Source organism: Pseudorasbora parva, chromosome 17 (genome assembly GCF_024679245.1).
Source record: "Pseudorasbora parva isolate DD20220531a chromosome 17, ASM2467924v1, whole genome shotgun sequence".
Lineage (NCBI taxonomy): Eukaryota > Metazoa > Chordata > Actinopteri > Cypriniformes > Gobionidae > Pseudorasbora > Pseudorasbora parva.
Genome location: NC_090188.1, coordinates 29,073,791 through 29,095,891, shown reverse-complemented (window position 1 = coordinate 29,095,891; position 22,101 = coordinate 29,073,791). Strand labels below are relative to the sequence as shown.

The 22,101-nt window shown below is 41.0% G+C and overlaps 1 protein-coding gene across 1 annotated transcript in view; it reads left to right on the top strand.

Annotated features, from left to right (window-relative positions):
* Positions 1-22,101, top strand: part of eys (eyes shut homolog) — a 376,512-nt gene that overhangs the window by 25,463 nt on the left and 328,948 nt on the right. The window contains exons 3-5 of the mRNA XM_067421808.1: positions 4,114-4,230; positions 12,833-13,035; positions 16,974-17,089. Of these exons, the coding sequence (XP_067277909.1) occupies positions 4,114-4,230; positions 12,833-13,035; positions 16,974-17,089 (436 nt within the window). The remainder of the gene's footprint in view (positions 1-4,113; positions 4,231-12,832; positions 13,036-16,973; positions 17,090-22,101) is intronic.

Sequence of the window (22,101 nt, the reverse complement as noted above, 5' to 3'; positions counted from 1 at the left end):
TCAGGCAAGCGATACGGCCGGCTGCGAACTACCACGCCCGGCTCGGTCTCGATATGGTGCTGAATCAAGTCGGTACGTCCCGGTAGGGGCGAGAACACGTCAGCGAACTCCGCCTGCAATTTCGATAAATCAGTGAGTTGTAACGGTGAGAGATGATCTCCCCCAGGGGCCAACGCGACTGATTGCGCTTTAATGCTCGCCTCTGGCCCGAGATCATCCTCTCCCCCGATCACCGTTGCCAACAACACCGATTCCACCTCATTCCATTTTTTTAGCAGGTTGAGGTGGTATATTTGACGTGCCCCGTTCCTATCGGATCGTATCACTTCATAATCGAGCTCACCTATCTGTCGTGCGACCTCAAACGGCCCCTGCCACTTTGACATTAATTTTGAGCTCGACGTTGGGAGTAGAACGAGCACTTTCTCTCCCGGTGTGAATTTGCGTAGTTTAGTACCCCTGTTATATGACCGGCTCTGGCGGTCCTGGGCTTGCAACAAATTCTCCCTAGATAGCCGCCCCAATGTGTGGAGTTTTGTTCGCAAGTCCATGACGTACTGAATTTCGTTTTTGGCCAACGAAGGCCCCTCCTCCCAAGTTTCTCGTAGGACGTCCAGCACCCCCCGTGGCTGCCGACCGTAGAGAAGCTCGAAGGGGGGAAACCCCGTGGAGGCTTGCGGGACCTCGCGCACAGCAAATAAGAGGGGTTCTAACCACCGATCCCAATTTTTGGCGTCTTCCTGTACGAATTTACGGATCATGGATTTAAGAGTGCGATTAAATCGTTCGACCAAGCCGTCTGTTTGTGGGTGATAGACGCTGGTTCGAATGGATTTAATGCCCAATAATCCGTACAATTCGCTTAACGTGCGTGACATAAACGCCGTGCCTTGATCAGTGAGGATTTCCTTCGGAATCCCCACCCGGGAGATTAAACGAAACAGTGCGTCCGCAACGCTCTTCGCCGAGATGTTGCGGAGAGCCACTGCTTCCGGATATCGTGTTGCGTAGTCCACGATAACTAGCGCAAAACGATGTCCGCGTGCGGATCGCTCTAATGGCCCGATGAGGTCCATCGTAATTCTCTCGAAGGGGACCTGCATTAATGGAAGGAGGCGCAATGGCGCTTTTGGGGCGGCCAGTGGATTCACCAACTGACATTCCGGACAAGACGCGCACCACCTGCGCACATTGTCATGAATGCCTGGCCAAAAAAATCGGTCATTAAACGATTCAGCGTGGCCGCCTGTCCCAGGTGGCCCGCCATTGGGTTAGAATGAGCCGCCTGGAAAAGCATTTCCCGGCGGCTCTTTGGTACTAACAGCTGGGTTGTATCTAGCTTTGTCTGAGTGTCTTGGGTCACTCGATACAACCGATCCTTAATTATGGCAAAATATGGATACGAGACAGGCAAGGCAGGTTGGAGAGACTGACCGTCAATCGATCGGACCTGTTGGAAGGCATTTTTGAGGGTCTCATCTTGTGACTGCTCCAGCGGAAAGTCATCGCGGTCCGAGAGAATCAGTCTCTCGACCCCGCTCGGTTCCGCTGAAGCTGTCCTCAAGGGTCCCGTCTCAGTCTCCCCAAGCTGCACTCGCGCCGCCCCCCTCCGCGCCTTCTTCTCCCAAGCGGCATCCGCGCATAACGACCCCAATAACGCCGAAAAGGCGGGCCAATTTGTCCCCAGAATTAGCGGATGCCGGAGGTGTGGACTAACCGCCACCTCTACACTATGCTTTTTCCCCCGAAATTGTATCGTGACCGGGACAACCGGGTATTCCACCACATCCCCGTGCACACACCGCACCTTAACCACGCGGCTTGTATCCAATGCCCCAGGCTGCATCAGGCTTTGATGGATCGAGGTTTGGTTACATCCTGAATCCACCAAGGCCTGATATGTACCCCCTTGATACTCACAGGAATTTGGTACTCTCCTGCTTGATCGGGGGTGGTCCGCTGGACGTCCGGGATCCGGATCATTGTTCCGATGTCCATCATCGGACATCGGTCCACAAAATGATCCGGATCGCCGCACCGCCAGCAGGCCAGCCCAGGCCTACCCGCCGCCCCGGAGTGGGTTGGAGGATGAGCGCGGAAAGGGGGCGGAACCAGAGCCATTGTCACTACCAGCCCCCAGCGGCCCCGCCCCCCTGGGCGGGACCCGCGAACTCCCAGACGGTCCAAGGCCCATCCCACCCCGGCCTCTGGGGGGGACGCGAGGAGGGCCTGGAGGGCGGGACCTGGGGAGAGGGACAGGTCGAGAGAGAGAGAGAGAGGGGGGAGAGAGAGAGGGAGAAGTTAATGGGGGTTCGCCGACCCCCGGGCACGCCACCAGGTGGTCCTCCGCCAAGTTGATGGCCGTTTCCAGCGACGTGGGCCGGTGGCACTGGACCCACTCGGCGGTCTTCCTGGGGGGCCGAGTGATAAACTGCTCCAGCACCACCAGATCGACAACATGGTCCACGTCGCTGCCGCCGGCCAGAAGCCATCTGCGGCACTCGTCCCGGAGCTGTTGGGCCAACGCGAAGGGTCGACCGGACTCACCGCACTCCAGGGACCGGAAACGCTGACGATGTTGTTCCGGGGTCCGGCCGACCCGCTGAAGGATGGCCTTCTTTAGATCATCGTAGTCCAGGAGGTTCGCGACCGGTAGTTGTTGCGCGGCCGCCTGGGCTTCTCCAGATAGTAGGGGGATGAGGCGCACCGGCCACTGTGCCCGGGGCCACCCGCAGGCCTCCGCGGCTTTCTGGAATAGATCGACGAAGGCCTCTGGGTAAGCTTCCGGCCCCATCTTCTGGAGGGGCACGTGAACCGGTGCGCTGGCCCGTGCGGCGGCCTCGGCGCGGACCTCCCGGTCCATCCAGCTCCGGAACCGCTCGCGGTCCTCTTGCTGGCCTTGGACGATCGCCTCGAAGCGGCGCTCCTGTTCGGTCCGAAGGTCCAGCAACGCCTGGTGGTGTTCTTGGTGGAGGACCGCGAGGGAGTTGATGACATCCGCAAATGGCGAGGCGGAGGGCGTTGTCATGGCGGCGGCACTGTCCTACTTCCTTCCCGGGTTTCGGCACCAGTGTAACAATGTTCGTGAATGTGAGGAAGGAAGAGGACACGGGGGTCGGCTAGACGGTTGTTGCTCTTTTATTTTGTAACTCAATAGTCAAACACACTCAATAGTGTGGCTTCTCTCAGACTCAAAACAATAGCGATCACTTCCGGGTCGGCACTTCCGGCTTCCGGCAACTCAGTCTCTGTATGGGTTTGGCAACAACCGTCCTGACTCTCTCTCTCCCTGGTCTCTGGTTCCGCTGGTGTTTTATCCCGTCTCCGCGCTCATTACTGGAATAAGAGACAGGTGTTATTAATCTGCGTCCAACCCACTCACTTACCGCTCGTCCCGCGGCCCTCTCTCCCGCTGCAGACCTCGCTGAACCACGCCCCCCTTGCCACAATTACATTACATTTTACATTTAAAATAAACATAAAACTTGTATTGTGTTTTGAAATGGATATTTTTCTGAATATGCCGTGTACATTGCAAAGGCCGTTTGTCCTATTCTGTTTTCGAATGTTGCTTACAAATCCTCCGCTGTTGGGTTCAATTTAAAAATGGTGCCTTTGGAACTCGCTGTGCATTGAAGTCATTGACGCCAAACACCATTTGGTTGTCTCGTGTACCACGACACGTGTACCGTGACGGTGTATGATTTAAAAATGCAATGCTGGAATTTGATATATTTAAACACGGCGACAGATTGTAACTTGAATAATGGCTTAATTTTCACTCTGCCCCTCACACAAAGCTATCTTAAGAATTTAGAAGGCTTGTGGAATTGCTCACCTTTTCATGGACTGCTTGAATATTTTTAAGTTTGGCATTTAAAATAACCATCCACTTTCCTTGAATGGCAAATACAACGACAGGAAAATAATACTGCACTGGAGCAGTTATTCCTTTCATATTTGTTGATATTTACAATTTTTGAACAAAGTTCAAACCATATTACATTATATATGAAGGTAAGTAAAGTCAACACTTGTGTAGACAGAGATAGGGAATTCAGAAAAGCATTTATCCACATTGGATTCAATATTATATCTATTTTTGCATCCTAGGTGTTAACTGCTCTGAAATTACCGGGCATCAAAATTGCAGCAAAGGGTGCAAAGAAGGAGCTTGTGTACAAGTCTCAACAACTTCCTACAGATGTGAATGTTTCACAGGATATACAGGTAAGTACAGTAACTGCTTAAAATCTGTATATTTTTTAGAAAGCCACTGTAAATTATGCACTTCACAATATAGTGATATTTCTTCTGAGGTCCAGTAATGCATGTATAATTTTTTACTGTTTGGCTTCATTTGACTCATTGTGTTTTGATAATGAGTCGTGTGATTAATGATGGGTCATTTTGGGTGCCTTCACAATGGGAGCGCAATTATGCAAACTCAAATCTGAGTGAGACTTTTTTTTTTTATCTCTACTTGCATTAAGCTGTCTTTCCTAAGTGAAGAAGCGGATTTGAAAAATGGAACAATTGAAGCCTTCATATAAGAAAGTCTTTAGAAGATTCTTGGTGCATAAATGGCCAATTATTTAATAAAGGCTTTAGCTGTAACTTCATTTGAGTGATATGCTTAGGTTGATAAAACTCATGAATGGGGCCTTTCCTTTAGAAAAGCAATGGAAATAAACAGTGTATGCTCCTGTGTCCTTCCCTGTCTGTTTATAAGGCAGGCTTTTGGAAAGTAATGAGTCTCATTTGCTTCTGTAAAACCATTGCTGGGCTAATGAGCATCTCACCCATAAATGTGTAACAAAAGTTGCACGGTCCCTTGGGTGTTCCCGATAATAACATCATGATAAAGTCTCCAGTCTGAGGTCCAGGTGGCCTTTGCTTGTTGATTAATTGACTTTTGTGTAACGGCTGTTTGTTCAAGCAGATAGCAGCCTCTAATGCCATGTCAGCTTTAATGTGGAAGAAAAATGTCTGGTTTGTCTTACACTGATTTAGGACTAACACAATGATGAATTTTCACTTGAGATTAAACACTCAAACCCATGAAAACAGGCCTCTTTTGAGAATATCTTCAAATTCAGTGTTTAAAAAAATCTGATCTCAAGGCAGCATTTTTTTGGAATATCTTACTCGTATCATTTTAGTTGTTTTTAAATAACAATGTGATTTTTACAAACCTGAGCCAGAAAAGAACACACACACTCACACTCACACACACACACACACACACACACACGCATGCACGCACGCACACAGACACACACACACGTTGGTCTATGTGGTTTACAGGGACATTCCATAGGGGTAATGGTTTTTATACCGTACAAACCGTATTTTCTATCCCCTCATGCTGCGTTCACACCGCACGCGAATGACGCGATTCGCGCGAGTGATTTACATGTTAAGTCAATGCAGAGACGCGAATAGGCATTCTGCGGCGCGATTCGCGCGAATGAGGCGGCAAGGATCACGCGAATTGAGCGTTTTGAACGCGTGATTCGCGCGAAACACGCGAATCGCTCAAGTTGAAAAATTTGAACTTTGGCGGATATTCGCGCCGCGTTAACCAATGAGGAGCCTGCTTACTGCTGTCACGTGTTGAAGTGCCGGATGGGAAACCCATAGGGGGAACCCCGAGGCCAGAGTAATTTAAAAATACTACTGTATTGTGTCACAAAATGTAGTTTTAATAGTTTTTCAGGCAAGAATGTAGTTGTTTATAGCTCAAATATGTGATTTATTTATTAAGAAAGCTCCTATTTGAAAATTTGATCTGGTGTTTTCGGAGGTTTGAGACCTAGGCGATCACCGGAGCTCAGCGCTCATCAACCCCGGTGAGAGCAGCCTTAACTCGGCTAGTCCTTCTGCCGACTGCCGCTGCCTGGCAGAACCCCCTCCCATGACGCGAATTCACGTCTGTTGTGTAGTGAATGTCACATGCGAATGAAGCGAATTCCACTTGCAAATGATGCGAATGGATTCAAAATGTTCACGCGTCCAACTTCGCAAGAATAGAGCGATTTATTCGCGTCATTCGCGTGCGGTGTGAACGCAGCATTACACTGCCCCTGCCCCTAAACCTACACATCACAGGAAACATTCTGCATTTTTCATTTCTCAAAAAAAAAAACATCATTTAGTATGTTTTTAAAGCTATTTGAAATATGAGGACATTTGAAATGTCCTCATAAACCACATTTATAGTGTAATACCAGTGTAATACCCATGTAGTTATACAAATTTGTCCTCATAAACCACACAAACAGGCTCACACACACATACACACACACATACACACACACACACAAACTATATTGCCAAAAGTATTGGGACACCCCTCCAAATCAATTAATTCAGATGTTCCAATCACTTCCATGGCCAAAGGTGTATCAAATAAAGCACCTAGGCATGCACACTGCTTCTACCAACATTTGTGAAAGAATGGGTTGCTCTCAGGAGCTCAGTGATTTTTTTTGTATCACGATAGGTTGCCAACTGTGCAATAAGTCCATTTGTGAAATTTCCTCACTAATAAATATTCCATGGTCAACTGTTAGTGGTATTGGGATCAACAGCAACTCAACCTCTAAGTGGTAGGCCAAGTAAAATCCCAGAGCGGGGTCATAACTTTCTGCAAAGTCAATATACAGACCTCTAAACTTAGTGTGGCCTCCAGGTTAGTTCAAGAACAGAGTGTAGAGAACTTCATGGAATGGGTTTCCATTGCCAAGCAGCTGCATCCATTATGCATGCCACCACTGGACTCTAGAGCAGTGGAGATGTTTTCTTTGGAGTGACGAATCATGCTGCTCTTTATAGCAATCCGATGGACGAGTCTGGGTTTGCAATTGCCAAGAGAACGATACTTGCATTGTACCTGACTGCATTGTACCAAGTGTAACCTTTGGCGTAACTTTTTTTGGAGTTTGGGCTTGGCCCCTTAGTTCCAGTGACAGGAACTCTTAATGCTTCAGCATACCAAGACATTTTGGACAATTTCACACTCGGAACTTTGTGGGAACAGTTTGGGGATTGCCCCTTCCTGTTCCAACATGACTGTGCACCAGTGCACAAAACAAGGTCCATAAAGACATGGATGAGTGAGTTTGATGTAGAGGAAATTGACTGGCCTGCACAGAGTCCTGACCTTAACCCGACAGAACACCTTTGGGATGAATTAGAGCATCAGTGCCTGACCCTACAAATATGCTTCTAGAAGAATGGTCAAAGATTCCCATAAATACACACTCCGAAACCTTGTGGAAAGCCTTCCCAGAATAGTTGAAGTTGTTATGGCTGCAAAGGGTGGGACAACTCAATATTAAACCCTACGGAATTAAGAATGGGATATCATTAATGTTCATGCTCATATAAAGGCAAGCATCCCAAAACTTTTGGCAATACAGTGTATAATAAATAGTTTGATTATAGAATGTATATAATTATATTAGTCCAGCACTGCAGTAAGATGTGACATGAAGCTACATGTTTGCTTCTGTGTGAAACTGACTGTTGGAGATTAATCCTTCTTAAAGTTTTCAAAAATATATTTTTCCGTGCGCCTCTGCGGAGGTAATTGGTAGTACGGTTTTGAGAATAAATATTTGTGTCAGATTTTCCTTATTGCAGCCACATATGTTTTCAACTAGATGGCAGATACCCACAAGAACTGTTGCCTTGTGACATCTGTACATCAGCGCAGTCTATGATTGCATATTCTTGGAGCACCTTGTAAAGAACTGAAAGTAACTGGTCTCCAGTTCTGCTCTGTTTGGGAACCCTGTGGAGCCAGCAGCTCTCTGACTTTGCCCAAGCTGTCACCCCATTAATCATAGTGAAGTTAACGGCTGGCCCGGTTCCGACTGCCCTTACGGACCAGAGCCTACACACACATAATAATGAGGCCCTCTCATGGGACACTTCAAATGAGATTTTCTTTTGATTCCACTCTCCTGTGTACCTCATTCAGACTGGCAGGGTTTTTGTATCCGCATGTTACAAAATTAATAGGATATGCCCTATTGGGTGCACTATTAATTTTGCTATTCACCTGCCCCATGTTTTCTGTGGAAATTCAAATCCTGTAATTGTCTTCGTTTCTGAGTGGTTTTAATAGCAAGGTTGTCTTCTGATTTGGATGGTTATATCTATCAAGGTGGTGCACAGCAGGGTGGCACTATCTGTTTCATATCACTGCTTTTATGATTTTCATCAACCTTCATGAAGTCCTCAACATTTATCAAACATTGAATCATGTAACTATATGATGCGCATTACTATTTCAAAGACCTCCTACAAGGGGTGGCTGCCAATCAGAGTTAGTTCTTGTAGAAGAATAAAAGAATATATTAAGCTTTGTGTATTATAATGTCAAGAGCTTTTTATTTTCAATTTCCCTCTGTGGATCCCTGAGAAACACTGCAGAGAGACATACACTTAGATTGACGCCCAGTGGTGTGTCCTCAAAAGCAGCTGGGTGCTTCTGGGACTGATGACCTTTGCATCATCCTGTGAGCTTAACACACTGGAATATGCTTAAAAAAAACGAACGACAAAAGGAAAACGCAGTAACAAGGAAGATAAATGAGTTAGCTCCTGCTGAGGAACATGGAGGGGGAAAAAAAGCTAAAGCAAACAGAGAACCACTAGGGAATAAAATCAAATCATGTTCACCTTGAACCTACAGTGCTGCATAGTCAAGTCTAAATTTAACCTGCGAGGAGTGGAAATCAGACTGATGTTCCAATCCAGAGTTACCTTAGAGGAACCCACAGCCTAGATGCTCTCGGTCCAAAACCTTCAGCCAGCATGATCGGGTTGTTCGGTTTTCGGACGATGGGGATATCATTTGGGCCCTTGAACCTCCACATTAGTGAAGAATTCTGAGAAGTGGGAGGGCGATACAAGCTTTATGTTCTCATTTTTCATCAGACCAAATGAGAGCCATGGGACGCCATGCTGAGACTTCCAGTACTGTTGATATGCTGGAGCAATTGTCCGCTGTCATTGCAGTTGCAAAGTTTGAACATTTGTTTTTACTTAGAAGCTTATAATTAATATAAACATGATTTGGAGCTAAAGGTCAGGGCTGCATTTCCCGAAACGTTCTTAACTCTACGTCATTCTTAAGTTATACCTTAAGGTATCCCTTAACGTTAATATGTGTTTCCCGAAACGAACTTAGTTAAGAATACCTTCTTTAAGTCATACTTTCGTAAGGTTGGTCTGGACCACTCTTAGCAATACCTTATCCTTATTAACAGTTCATTCCACTAGTGGCCACCACTGTGTAAAAAGCTTCTTTATATGTCAGTCTATATACAAATATAATTCCGAAGTTGCAGTATACACCTAGTATTCAGTAAGGCTAGTTGAATTGCTTTTTTTTAAAAAAAAAATTTAAATTTTTTTTTTTAAATTTTTGTTTTTAAATTTTTTTAAATTTTTTATGCAAGGATTAAAATTGTCATAAAAAATTTCATTACAAACACTGATGGTTGTTAGCTTTTTAATGATATTATCCAAAGGTACATCAGCTGGCAAACCATTAGACAGGAAAGGCTTAGGAGTCTATTTAAAGGGAATGATTGTGGAAGAGAGTTTAGTCAAACTTTGGCAGCGAATAGAATTGTGCTAAATCAAAGACGGCGCCGTCTGCGGAGCCATTTAGTGTATGTGCACTATGTCATACATGAAAACTTTAGTCCCCTGTCCATGTCAGAAGCTGCTATTAAAAGAAATTTCGCCTAACACGAAAGCAAATTCAGCAGCTTTTAGATCTTGTTGGACCAACTTTGTCGAGACACAGCTACCCCCTCAGCCCTGAAATCAGCTGCTGGCGGCTCTTGTCTTTCTTTCTTTTTTATCGGTCATATAGTAGCATCTGATTATATGTTTTGCGTGTTGCGTTTTTATTGGCTAGGCCATCTAATAATATAAATTAGTCATTTACACAATAATGTGATGCAGCTGCTGCATGGGCAATCATCCCTGGTTGTGGAGTAAATCAAGACACTGTGGAAAATATATTGTAATAATTTAAATGGTGCATGATGCTCATGAGATTGCTGGTTCGTGCACTCATTTCGGAATTATGTAAAATTTAGGTGCAATTTTGTATGAAAAATGAAAGTTCAACTATTTCTGAAGTGCTTCTTTTATAAAGAACATATTTTTTTTCGCATAACGCAGTGAAACAGCTCCTGCATAGAGTAAATAATCGATTATTGAGCCATCGATATAAGCCAATTCAGCACCGCGGCCACGGACAGCAATCGCTAAAGTCGCACTTAAGAAGGTTTACCTTAAGCGACCTCCTAAGGTATAGTTCGGGGAACACACCTAGAAATGGTATACCTTCAGTTAAGTAATACCTTTAGAGTCTTCGTATCGCGCTAAGAGACAACGTTATCGGGAAATGCAGCCCAGCTGTCTTTAATCGGATTAGTAGTGTATTTCAATAAAATTTGAACATGATTCTTTCTACAATTGCTTTTTTAATTATTATCAATTTTAATATGTTCTGGTAAACAGAAGAACATAAGTGATAATGTTTATTCTTTTAAGGAAAAGGTCAGGGAATGTGATATTGCAATTCCTATTATGGTTTAATTTAATAATTGGCACAAACCCGGTGTAAGTAAAGACAAACATAATAAAGTTAAAGCAAAAGTAAAGAAAAGCTCAAGTCAAAGTACATAAATCAAACAAACCCTAAAACATAATTTCTAGTATATATATTTTTTTTTTATCATCTACACTTAACAGGATACACTGAAAGTTTTCCCACAGGTGAGGTAAGTTGTTGCTATTCATAAAAGTAAAAATGTTTGATCATGTTTGATAATTTTGTGTGGCTGAATAATTATTATTATTTAAATTTTTCAATGAAATAACATATAGAACTGGTAAATAAATTCATTGTATTGCAATTTTTTATTTTTTATTTCTTTTAAATATTTATATAAAATATGTATTTAAAGGGGTGGTAAAACACATTCTTTCGAAGGCTTGATTGTGTTTGTGGGGTGCATTGTAACATGTTCAGGCTTCGTTTTTAAAATATTGCATTACACTGCTCTGTCCCTCTTTGTAAAAACGGTCTGATGGTTTCCGGGTTCTGTGAAGCCATTCCCTCAAAAATATGCAATGGTCTCAGATTGGTTAGCTGGCCCAGCTGTGTTCTGATTTGCTAACTGCCAGTGCACGTGTTTGTTGATTGGTTTGCTGATTGAAAGTTATCACGAGCTGTGGGCGAGGCACCACCATTACGTGTTTTCAACACTGATAGGGAGTCGTAACCTGCTGGATTTACAACACATGATCATCCGCTTCACCTGATAAATGTTATGTGAGATTACGTGAGGGAACAGGGTCGAAAATGGTTGTGTAAGTTGATCGGTAAAGTTATCACGGGCTGTGGGCGTCCGTGCCACCATTAAATGTTTAAACACTGACAGAGGCTGTTGGATTTACAACACAAGACCGTCCACTTCTCCCGATATGTGACATTTTTGTGATTGTGTGATGTAATTTGAAGTGTATGAAACCTAAAATAAACATTAAAAGACACTGAGCTCAAGTCAGTCTCCCACTCACTCTGGCTCTCTGGCTCTGGCTCAGAGCCAGATCAACGGCATTTTACAAACTATTACAGGAAAGCACATTGACGAAAGATAATTAATACTTACAGGTTGTGGCCCGTAAACAGCTTCTATTTTTAAAATTGGAACTGCTCCATCTTTCAGGACAAGCCGTTGTGCGAATCCTGCGTTGAACTCGCAACAATTTTGAGCTTTCCTCCATAAAAATGTGTAGCACAGAGAGCAAGATTTGGGTAATAATTATGGGGGATCAAGTTAAAAATTAATTTTACCAATTGACCCCTAACTCCCTCCCTTCCCTATAGGCTGAACAAAGTGGACCTGCAATCCGGATGAAAATAACAGCGTTTCATCGGCATTGCACGACTGATGGCACTCCAGCCTACTATTCCACAGCAATAAAAAATGGCCTCTCCCCCCTTATTTAATATTCTCTGAGGAGGGGTTTATGTAAATATTGGAGCTGGTGATGTTACTAACCCTAGAGGAAAAGGCTGCAGTTCTCTACCGGCCGTTTGCTGTAGTCCTTAGAAATTTTACACTTTGCTTTAAACTTTGAGCGTTGTAACTTTGCAGATGTTGTTTATGCTCAAACAGCTATATTACACACTAGCTAAAGTTTGAAAAGGGAAATCGTGTATTACCACCCCTTTAATATTACAGCTTAAAGGAACTGTATGTAAGAAATGTATTTCAATTAATCATAAAATGGCCGTGATGTGTCACTAGACATTAAGAAATCATGTTAATTTCAAATACTTATATCACTGACAACAGTAGTTCAGCCAGGATATTGTCATTTAAAAGTTGTTGTTGAAGCCCCACCCTCCACCTATCGACCAATCACGAAGCCAGTAGTGTTTCGGCATCCGGGTTGCCAGTTCTGCTCTAGTTGCTACAAACCTTCCTGCTGAATCCTGCAGCCTATCTGGCAACCTCGTGTCAGGGGGAGGGGGAGAGGGGACACAATCATTTGAAAGTGATTGCAGTACCAGTTTTGGCCACAATCTTACATACACTTCCTTTAATTCATTGCATGTAGTTTAAATTGTTTCTAATTTTTATCTTAAATTTTGAAGAAAAAAGCGATACATTGTAACAAAATATCATGATTTCACCATCAAAGTTGTTACGCACAAATGCCTGACAGAAGCATGTGTTTTCATTAATTTTAATAATGATCATTAAATATCTATTCATTCTCATTGCAGGTACTTACTGTGATCGAAATAGGCTCCTCTGTGATTCAAACCCGTGCTGGAATGACGGTCGCTGTGAGGAGACTGCAAATGGATATTTTTGTACATGCCCAGGGGGTTTCACAGGCCTCAACTGTGAGACCACCACTGAGGTTGACAGCTTCTGCAAGTCTAACGGATGTCAACTGGACGAAGCCTGCGCCATAGACAAACTTGTGAGGCCTTTTTTTTCTACATTGCTCCTAATGCTGTTTTTTTTTTGCCTGAGAGAATGTGATTAATTTGAAATGCCACATGCAAATTTCTGTGACACACCTGAAGCGGATCAGCCTGTGTCACGTTGAAGGTTACAATAACCATTAATAATTGTTTTGATAGCAGAATGGGCTTGCCATATGTAATATATTTTTGTATTGAGCTTGAGCAAGTTGTTACATATTCAGTATAGCACAAAAAATGAAATTATGGCAGATTTGTGCCATGTTCACTTAGAAATGTTTCCCCAGATTGTTACAGTTACAGTCTGCTGTTCACGATCCATTACTGTAATGAAGAGATGAATTTAGAAGAAAGTGGGCCAGTGGCAGACTAATTGTCTTGTGTGACCTTCATTTACTTGGTAGTGAAATTCAGCACACGGGCCTGTCCGTAGAAGATTCTCATGAGGTACCTTAGTCATTTGAGAGCATTGACAGTAAAGATAGACTTTAATCTTTCTCTAACACACATACACACACTCAGACACATTAAATTGATTTGTTTGACATTGATTTGGTCTGTCTGAGACATCCTCCTAAGAGAGCTCATCTGTATGAAAATGAAATAATCCTTCACGCCGCTCCAGAACTGCTCCAATGCTTATATTAGGGGGATTCTCCGTATTACTTTCATCTGGGATTGTTCTCTGCTTCTATTACTCTTCTTTGAATGACTGAGTCAGAAATATTATTGATGTCAGGATCAGTTAGTGGAAGCCAGAGAGCAGAATGACTTGTCTATTGTACTGCTTATTCAGCTCTGGATGCTCCAATTCTGGTTATTTTCCTGGTTTGTCACGATCAGCTCCAAAACATTTTTATGTTCTAAGTCTCTAATTTTGTTTGTCCTGCAGGCAGTCCAAGGTTAACAACAGGGTGTCTGTGCTAGTGCCAGAGCTGGTGTCCAATCTGGCCCCGTTCTGCACATTTCCTCTGAAATAAAGGTGTTTCTGCTCAAGCAATAACATGTCACGGGACAGGATAATGTCCTCAACAAGTTTTTGAAACAACTAAAAAAAAAATAATAATTATTTTTGTTGATATTTTGTGTTGCATAAATAGCCATTATGTTAAAGGGTTAGTTCACCCAAAAATGTAATTGATTTATAATTGACAACTGTAATAATTGACAACTGTAAGTGTAAGTTATGAACAGTCTTGAATGCTAACTTGTAAGACTAGCAGTTTACGTAACCAGCCCAGCTGGAATGGCATTTTTCCTCATGTTACTTTTTTGTCTTGTTGTACAGTAGGTTGCAGCTACTCAGTCGGTTTATTTTATTTAATGATTTCCTAAAATATAACTTTTTATTTATTTATTTTTTATCACTTCTGACCATTACATCAAGGCCAACATGTGAGTGATGGCATACAACAAATTACATTTCTTTGAATTAGGCAGACACCCCTTGCTGCAGCCTGTAGCATGATGACGCTTCAATACGTACTGGATGGTGGATCGTTACTACGATGTAATACCAATCTCTGGGTTAACTTATAATGCGCATGCGTTGGTCTTAAGTGACATGTATGATCAATATTGTATATAGATGATGTTCGCCTATACTGATAAATAGTATTAAGTAATTATTGATGAATAAGTCATCTTTTCATAAATGTGATGTTTAAGTTATCATAGTTTCTCTCGACATGTATGAAAAGCAGATAATATATTCTGGTCATATTTGCTGTTGAGTGGAAGGAAAAATGAGTCATGTAATTCTCTGTAATTTTAATCCTCAAGGTACAATCCAACATGATCTGTAAACAACTTAAAATACCAGTAGCATACACATTCAAGGGAAAATGCAAAAATGTGTGCCCTGATGGCATGAGCATGTTATTCATCATTACATTTGCGCAAGCGATTTGAGTATTTATGTATCCAGTTCAGCAAAACTCTCATCTGCACATGCAATATGATGTCCCCAAAGCTCTACTGTGCATGAGTATGTGACGTCATCAAATTGTGAATGAAACCACCGCGCATGCGCGTCCAGCACGTGTCGTCATCGTGCTACAGGCCGCAGCGAGGACCTCTTGGAATTAGGGGGTAGATGACATGGCCAAAATCTACAATATAAGGAATTTTATTTCACAATTAGGTCTGGACGATTAGTCGAAAATTAAAATTCAGAACTTCTAATCTACATAATTTTCCATGTTGGTTAATTTATTTCTGGGTTTATGCTGCCTTCACATGCTATCGGAAGTTTCCTGATCATCCCCACTTCAGAAGTCATGATTACGAGCTTGTTGTGTTTTTACTGTCCAAATAGACGCTTTATTAAACAGTACATAAAGTATTGGATGAAAATATCATCTGAAACATCTGTGTATTAGAGAAATACTGCATTTATTTAACTTCAGCTGTGATAAAGTTTGCAAACGCAGTGCAAGCGTCACCACGGGAAGCAGAAAGTGTCCGACTTCACGTCTCCGTTTGCAGCTCCTCCCCGCCTGCACTCGGCTACTCTCGCCGATCGCATCCATCCAGCCGCAGCCGATGTCGAACACACCTATTAGCTCGCACATCACGTGATTATCGCGCGCTCAGAAAAACGATGTAAGTTACTGTGTTCAATTTTCTGTATCTGATTTTAGAACGAGCAGATATCTGTAAGAAATGTTACGACTCATAGACAAAATCACAGCTGAAAGTGCGTTATATTCTGGGCAATAGTACTGTGGGCAGCCTGCATAACGGTGATCTGAGTTCGAGTCCCAGTTCAAGGTTTTGCCTTTCGACATCAAAGTTAACACAAAGTTAAAGACAAATTCAATATAACACTTTTTTAAAAACCTTTTGTGATTTTTTTGAACTTTTAATTATGTTAAAAGTTAGCCTAATTAAGTTTTTCCAGATACAATAGGGTTATTTAACATATAGTTAGAAAGTTTTTGTTTGATTTAATACAGACAGGTCATATCAGGTTTATTTTATTGTCCAATACACATCCATTTTAAAACCAACTGTTTACTTTCACTTGAGACATCCAACTGATAACATGAATATGTTTAGACATAATTGTGTGTGTGTGTGTGTGTGTGTGTGTGTGTGTTTGACCTTTCAAGTGCAATAAGATGTGAAAGAGAACTGCTGAGAGACTGATCCTCTAGCTGTGTGTCAGTCAGCGTGAACAGTGAATGATCACTGCATTGAGTTCTTTTTTTACAGTTTTGCGCTTAATTTTTAACATCAAGCACATCCCAAATTTGTGATCGTCTTCTGAGAGAGGTGGCTTTCCATGCATGCACTTTTGCAGTGTGCCAGTCGAACAGTCACTGAATTCTTTTTCACTACTTATACAAAATCGATAACAATAGACATTTTATATCGTCGCCACAATATATACTGTCATACAGCCCAGTTCTTAAAAGTGCTAACAATGACTGATGCATTATGCTTGCCTGCAGCTGTTACATAGCCAGTTACATAGTTTGTGGTTGGGTTATATAGCCAGTTACATTGTTTGTGGTTGGGTTATATAGCCAGTTACATTGTTTGTGGTTGGGTTATATAGCCAGTAACATTGTTTGTGGTTGGGTTATATAGCCAGTAACATTGTTTGTGGTTGGGTTATATAGCCAGTTACATAGTTTGTGGTTGGGTTATATAGCCAGTAACATTGTTTGTGGTTGGGTTATATAGCCAGTTACATTGTTTGTGGTTGGGTTATATAGCCAGTTACATTGTTTGGCTTTCAAATTGTTGGAAATGTGAGTTTGCAGATCCCCCGGGTCAAGCACCAGCTCTGGCCAAGCGCCAACAGCACTTGGTGAAAAGGTGTTAGGTGATGCAAATACAATTGTGTTCAAGCTATTGTGTGATTTAGATTTCAACACGTTTCTCCAATTGACATGTAACCAACCCTCCTTTGGGTGTTCTGTTTCAGAATTCTACATGCATTTGTGTAAACCCGGTATGCTGGGAGCAGGCGGAGGTGTGTGGCACTTTGCCCTGTCTCAACGGTGGCATCTGTGTAGTTCAGAATGGCCAGTATCACTGCAGGTAAGAGAATTGAGAATACTCATGACTCATTAGCTCAGGCCAACAGCATTAGCATTTCTGATAAAGCCATTCTAATTATCATTTTTCTTCTGTAACAGCCTAAAGAAAACTTTAGGGATGCTTTTAATTTAAAGTAATTTTGCATGCTTAAAGTCAATATTGACATTTGAAGGAACTTTTTAATTAAGTATTCCTTATCTTATTTTATTTAAATTATCCTTTAGTTCATGTTATTTTAATGTCAGAGTTGTGGTATTCTGTTTCCATGTCCATGTTGCGTTCTTCTTTTGAAGTTTGATATCTGGCTCAATGTTTAGGGTTTGCTCCCTTCATTGATTCAAGGTGTATGTTGTTAATTATGGTGTGTTCAAGTCCTCCTGGGATGTCCATATTTACGAGGTGAGAAGTCGTGTTTTACGACGTCTTGTTCGTTCAAGTCTCTTTGGTCAGAGCAAGATGGCGGTGTACCTTCTTTTACTGAATTTCATGAAAATACAGCAACTCTTTGTTAAAGCTACACAATGTAACTTTTCCGTCCACTAAAAGTGCGCCTATTCAAAACAAAGGCCTAGCTTAATGAAGCTTAGTTTAAGCTCAGAATCTTGGGACACAGCCCTGGTTCTACGGGGGTGCTAGAGGGTGCTAAGCACCCTCAAACGCAAGCAAAAGCACCCTCAGTTGACACGGTAATAATATTGGCGAAACAGATCTGGCAGATTTTCACATTTGTGTCCGAGCTCTGGAGAGCGTCAAATGCATCTATTTACAGCGTGTTTTTGCAAGTGTCAGTGGTGTAGCCAATCACAGACTCAGCGGTGAGTGATGCAGCCAATCACAGATAGTTGTTGATCAATGGAATGCGATCAGAATCTCACCACTCGAAATTGCAGAGCTCATTCAGTGCGGAGTTAATGCAGGCTCGCGAAACCTCTTAATAACAAACAAAGTCAAGCCACTATGTAAGTAAGAGATTTGTTGTTGACAACTTCATTTTTATAGCGAAGCTTTGTGAGATCACGATGAACTGACAAAGCAACAGCATTGTATTGATCGTAGAGATCTTCGCTCTTTCGAGGCTGCAGTCATTCATTTATAAAATCGACGGCCAATATTGCTTGCTGCAAAGTTTTGGAATTGACATCTAAATATAGATGGAACTCTGCACAAGACAGAAATATGCCCCTGAGACCCAGGTTAGAGGTTTGGCATCAGTAGAGGGCATTATTTAGCGAATTTCTATAACAGCACAGTTTATATTCTTATAAAATATACAACATTCTTATGAAAATATTATTACATGTCTTTGTACATTACATATAGTCCCAAAACGCATTCAAAATGCAAATTAGTAGCCAAAAATGGTAGCCTATATCAAATTATTCTAGGCTATATCATTCACAACATTGAAAATAATATTTATACAAAGTTTGGATAAAATAAATGGATTGGATAAATGAAAATAAAATCCCATTTATTTGTCTATTCATGTCTTTTAATTTCCTCAATAAAGGGGTTTTGGTGTCCTCTGTATAGTAGAATATATCGCATATAAAATAGGAATTTAAAAAAAAATCTAAATTCACATAACCTTTTTTTTGGTTCTCAGGAAGACGACATGTTAAAATACTAGTAACGCATTAAAGTAAATGCCTGACCATACATTTCTCACTTTACACCGCTTTGGTGGAGCCGTTGCTTAGAGCACCCTGAGTAATTTTAGAAGCACCCTCAAAGATTTGATTCTGGAACCGGGCCTGTTGGGACATGTGGTCTTCACCTCACAGCCGGTGAAAAATAATCAGGCAGAAGTCATGTACATGAATGCTATTATTACTGTAGTATGAAGTAGAGTAGGACAGAGTGTTGAAGGAGCTGAGCAAGGCCGCTGGAGCGATTGTTACGCAAACACATGGCTCGCGAGCAGCGAGACTTTTATTATGAAGGGATTTATAAAAGGGATAACCTCGCCGGTGCCATTTCTGCTTTTCTGGTCATGATATTGAGGTAAACCAGCTCTGTTTATCATATTACCATATTTCCTCAAATAAAGACCCAGGGCCTTTATTTATCTGAACTGAAGAAGGGAACAGGCTTTTATTTGAAGCAGGCTTTTATTAGAGGCAGGCTTGTATTTATATTCATCTGTTTGAAAAATAATTGCTTTAAATAAACCGTTTTAAATTAATAGGGAATAAAAGCGATAGCGTTCCAGTGGGCAGATATCATAGACTTTTTTAAGAGACATGCAAAAATATCACCATTTACAACAAAAGCCAGAAAGGCGGCAAAGTAATTTGGGTCAGAATTACTGTAGCCTAATCGGTAACCACCAATGAGACTGTTTGTAAAATGTAAAATGTTTATTCCAAGCTTAATTTCTTTATTGGTTGCACGTGAGGGGGAAAAAGCATCCTTCCACTTAAGAGTTCTGTACTTTTAAGCACTTTTTAATGTAATATATTTCTTTACATAAATATTATTTTCTACTTAAATTTTTTTTGTTATTTTTCTAACCCAAATAATTACTCTGTGCTTTCTATATATCTTTGCACGAGGGAAAAAAAGCTTCCGTTCACGTAAGAAGAGTTGTGTACTTTTAAGCACTTTTTATTTTAATATATTTATTTACATAAATATTATTTTCCACTTTAAAAAATTATAATTTTGATCTTTTTCTAACCCATTTAATGACTCTGCGCTTTCTATATATCATTGCACGTGAGGTAAAAAGCTTCCTTTAACTTAAGAAAAGTTGAGCACTTTTAAGCACTTTATTTAAATAGACTATATCGCTTTACATAATTTTTTATACTTATACTATAATTGTTATTTTTCTGACCCAACTAACTACTCATCCGTGCTTCAATGGGTTGCACGCACTTTTCTCAGAGATATATATAATTTTGATTTTGCATACTGTTTTTTTAAACGTCTTTCGTGTAGCCTAGTTGATCACTTTAAACTATTTCCTCAACATAGTTTATTTTGAAGCCTATTCTGTTTTCTTGTACAAAATAAAATATTAGAAATTAAATGCAGATCAAGACGTTTAAAAAAAGACAAGAGGTGAAGCTCAATATTTACGTAGCCTGCCTGACACAGTATTTTCACGGACCTCGCATCTCTCATAGACTACAGTAGCCTATTTAAAATTACATAAATGCATTAGTTATAATCTTAATTTAATTTACAGAGCAATCCCTGCAAGGTCTTTAAGTCTTTGTGTTAACTATAGAAGAGACTACTATAGGATATACATCTATATCTCTAAAATATTCCATTGCTTAAACTTACTAGATGTACCTGCATACATCACTATATTTATATTCACACTGTAAACATTTAAAAAAAAATAAGTTACCTGGTTGCCTTAAAATTTTACGTTCATTGAAATAAAACATTTGAGTTAATAGAATGAACATTTTTGAGAATCGACAACCTTTATTCAAATATTATAAAAAGATTTTGTAAGCATATTGGGTAATTGTGTGCTTTAGTGTGATGATGCAGTGAAACATGACAAATTGTGCTATTTTCATGATTTATCAAATTTTTTATGTGGTTCAGATACAATATTTTGAGTTTCTGTTTATTAAACCAATTTCCTTCATTGTATCAACTCAAATTATTTATTTAAATAAACTCAACATTTTAAAGCAACCAGTTTACTAACTTTTTTAAAGTTAAGCCAACATTTTTAAAAAAAAATTTACGTTACTCTCTGTGGTCTTTAAAAATCCCGTAAAAAAATGATAAAGAGTAGGGCTGTAACTAGGGCTGGGACGGTATGGATTTTTTTTACCGCGGTTGAAAAGCAAGAAATTCCCGCAGACATGCAAAACCGTTTTGCTTGCTACTGCTAAGGTTTAGTCCCATACAATAGTCCATAAACCGAATCATGTCCTCATAAACTGCGAGTAAAGACACACAAATGTTGACAGTACCACTAAATACAGTACATACCACAGAGACGGACGTCCTGCTGTTGTTGCTTCTCCTGTTCAATTTATTTCATCCTCCGGATCTGATTCTGGATCATATCTGTATTAGTTGAATCTGATTGATAGCCATGGTTTATTAGAGTAACGCTTTCTTCTCCACGCTTGAGGACGTCAGCGCTTTGTGTGCACTCGTCATTCTCTAGCTCCGCCCACACGATACGCCTGCAGGCGTTCATTTTTTTCCGGAAATTCTCGGTACAGCCTATATTTCTTTTATAAATATAATCAAACTAAAGACTTTTCGGAGATATGAAGGATGCAATACTACTCTATAGGTACTCAAGATTGACGTGAGATTGACTGAAACTGAGTGTTTCACCCCCCCCCCTTTAAAAAAATCCCTAACTTTCCACTGGTATTTACGACTTCAGGGTGGTGTTCATGTGCGTTCAATTTGTAAATACGATCTTTACGACATGACTTGAATACACCATTAGAGTAACCCATTTGTCTTGTTTGTGTGGTGTGTGTTGTGCATTCGACTTCATGCTGTGCTGCACAGAGCGATCTGCATCTGATTTGCAGCAGTGCATGTCAGTTATAAATTTTGTCCGACTTTAGACAGCGTCTTCACAACGTTACTGATGTATGCCATTAAAGTATAGCTCAATCAGTGCAGCTTCTCCAGAGTAGCTGCACAAGCTCTGATGATGACACGGGTATTTCACGATTCATGCCAGACTTTCATGTTTATTCTGACACCTTCAGTTACCCTAATGCTCACTTATCCGTGTTTTTTAATAGTACACAATAGGGCTGGGCTATTAGCGATAATATAGCAATCATTTTGACGACGTTGTAAAATTAGAAAATATCGCAAATATCAAATATTTCAACTTCAAGCGTACTTTCCCAAAGAACGTTACCAGATAGTGCAGAGGTCTACTTCCACTTTTCATTTAACATTGGAAGCAGAAGAGTTAATATGAAACATGTATATATATATATAGACCCCACTTTATTGATATTTAAATAATATAGATCTTATTATAACTTTATTTTTGTACATAC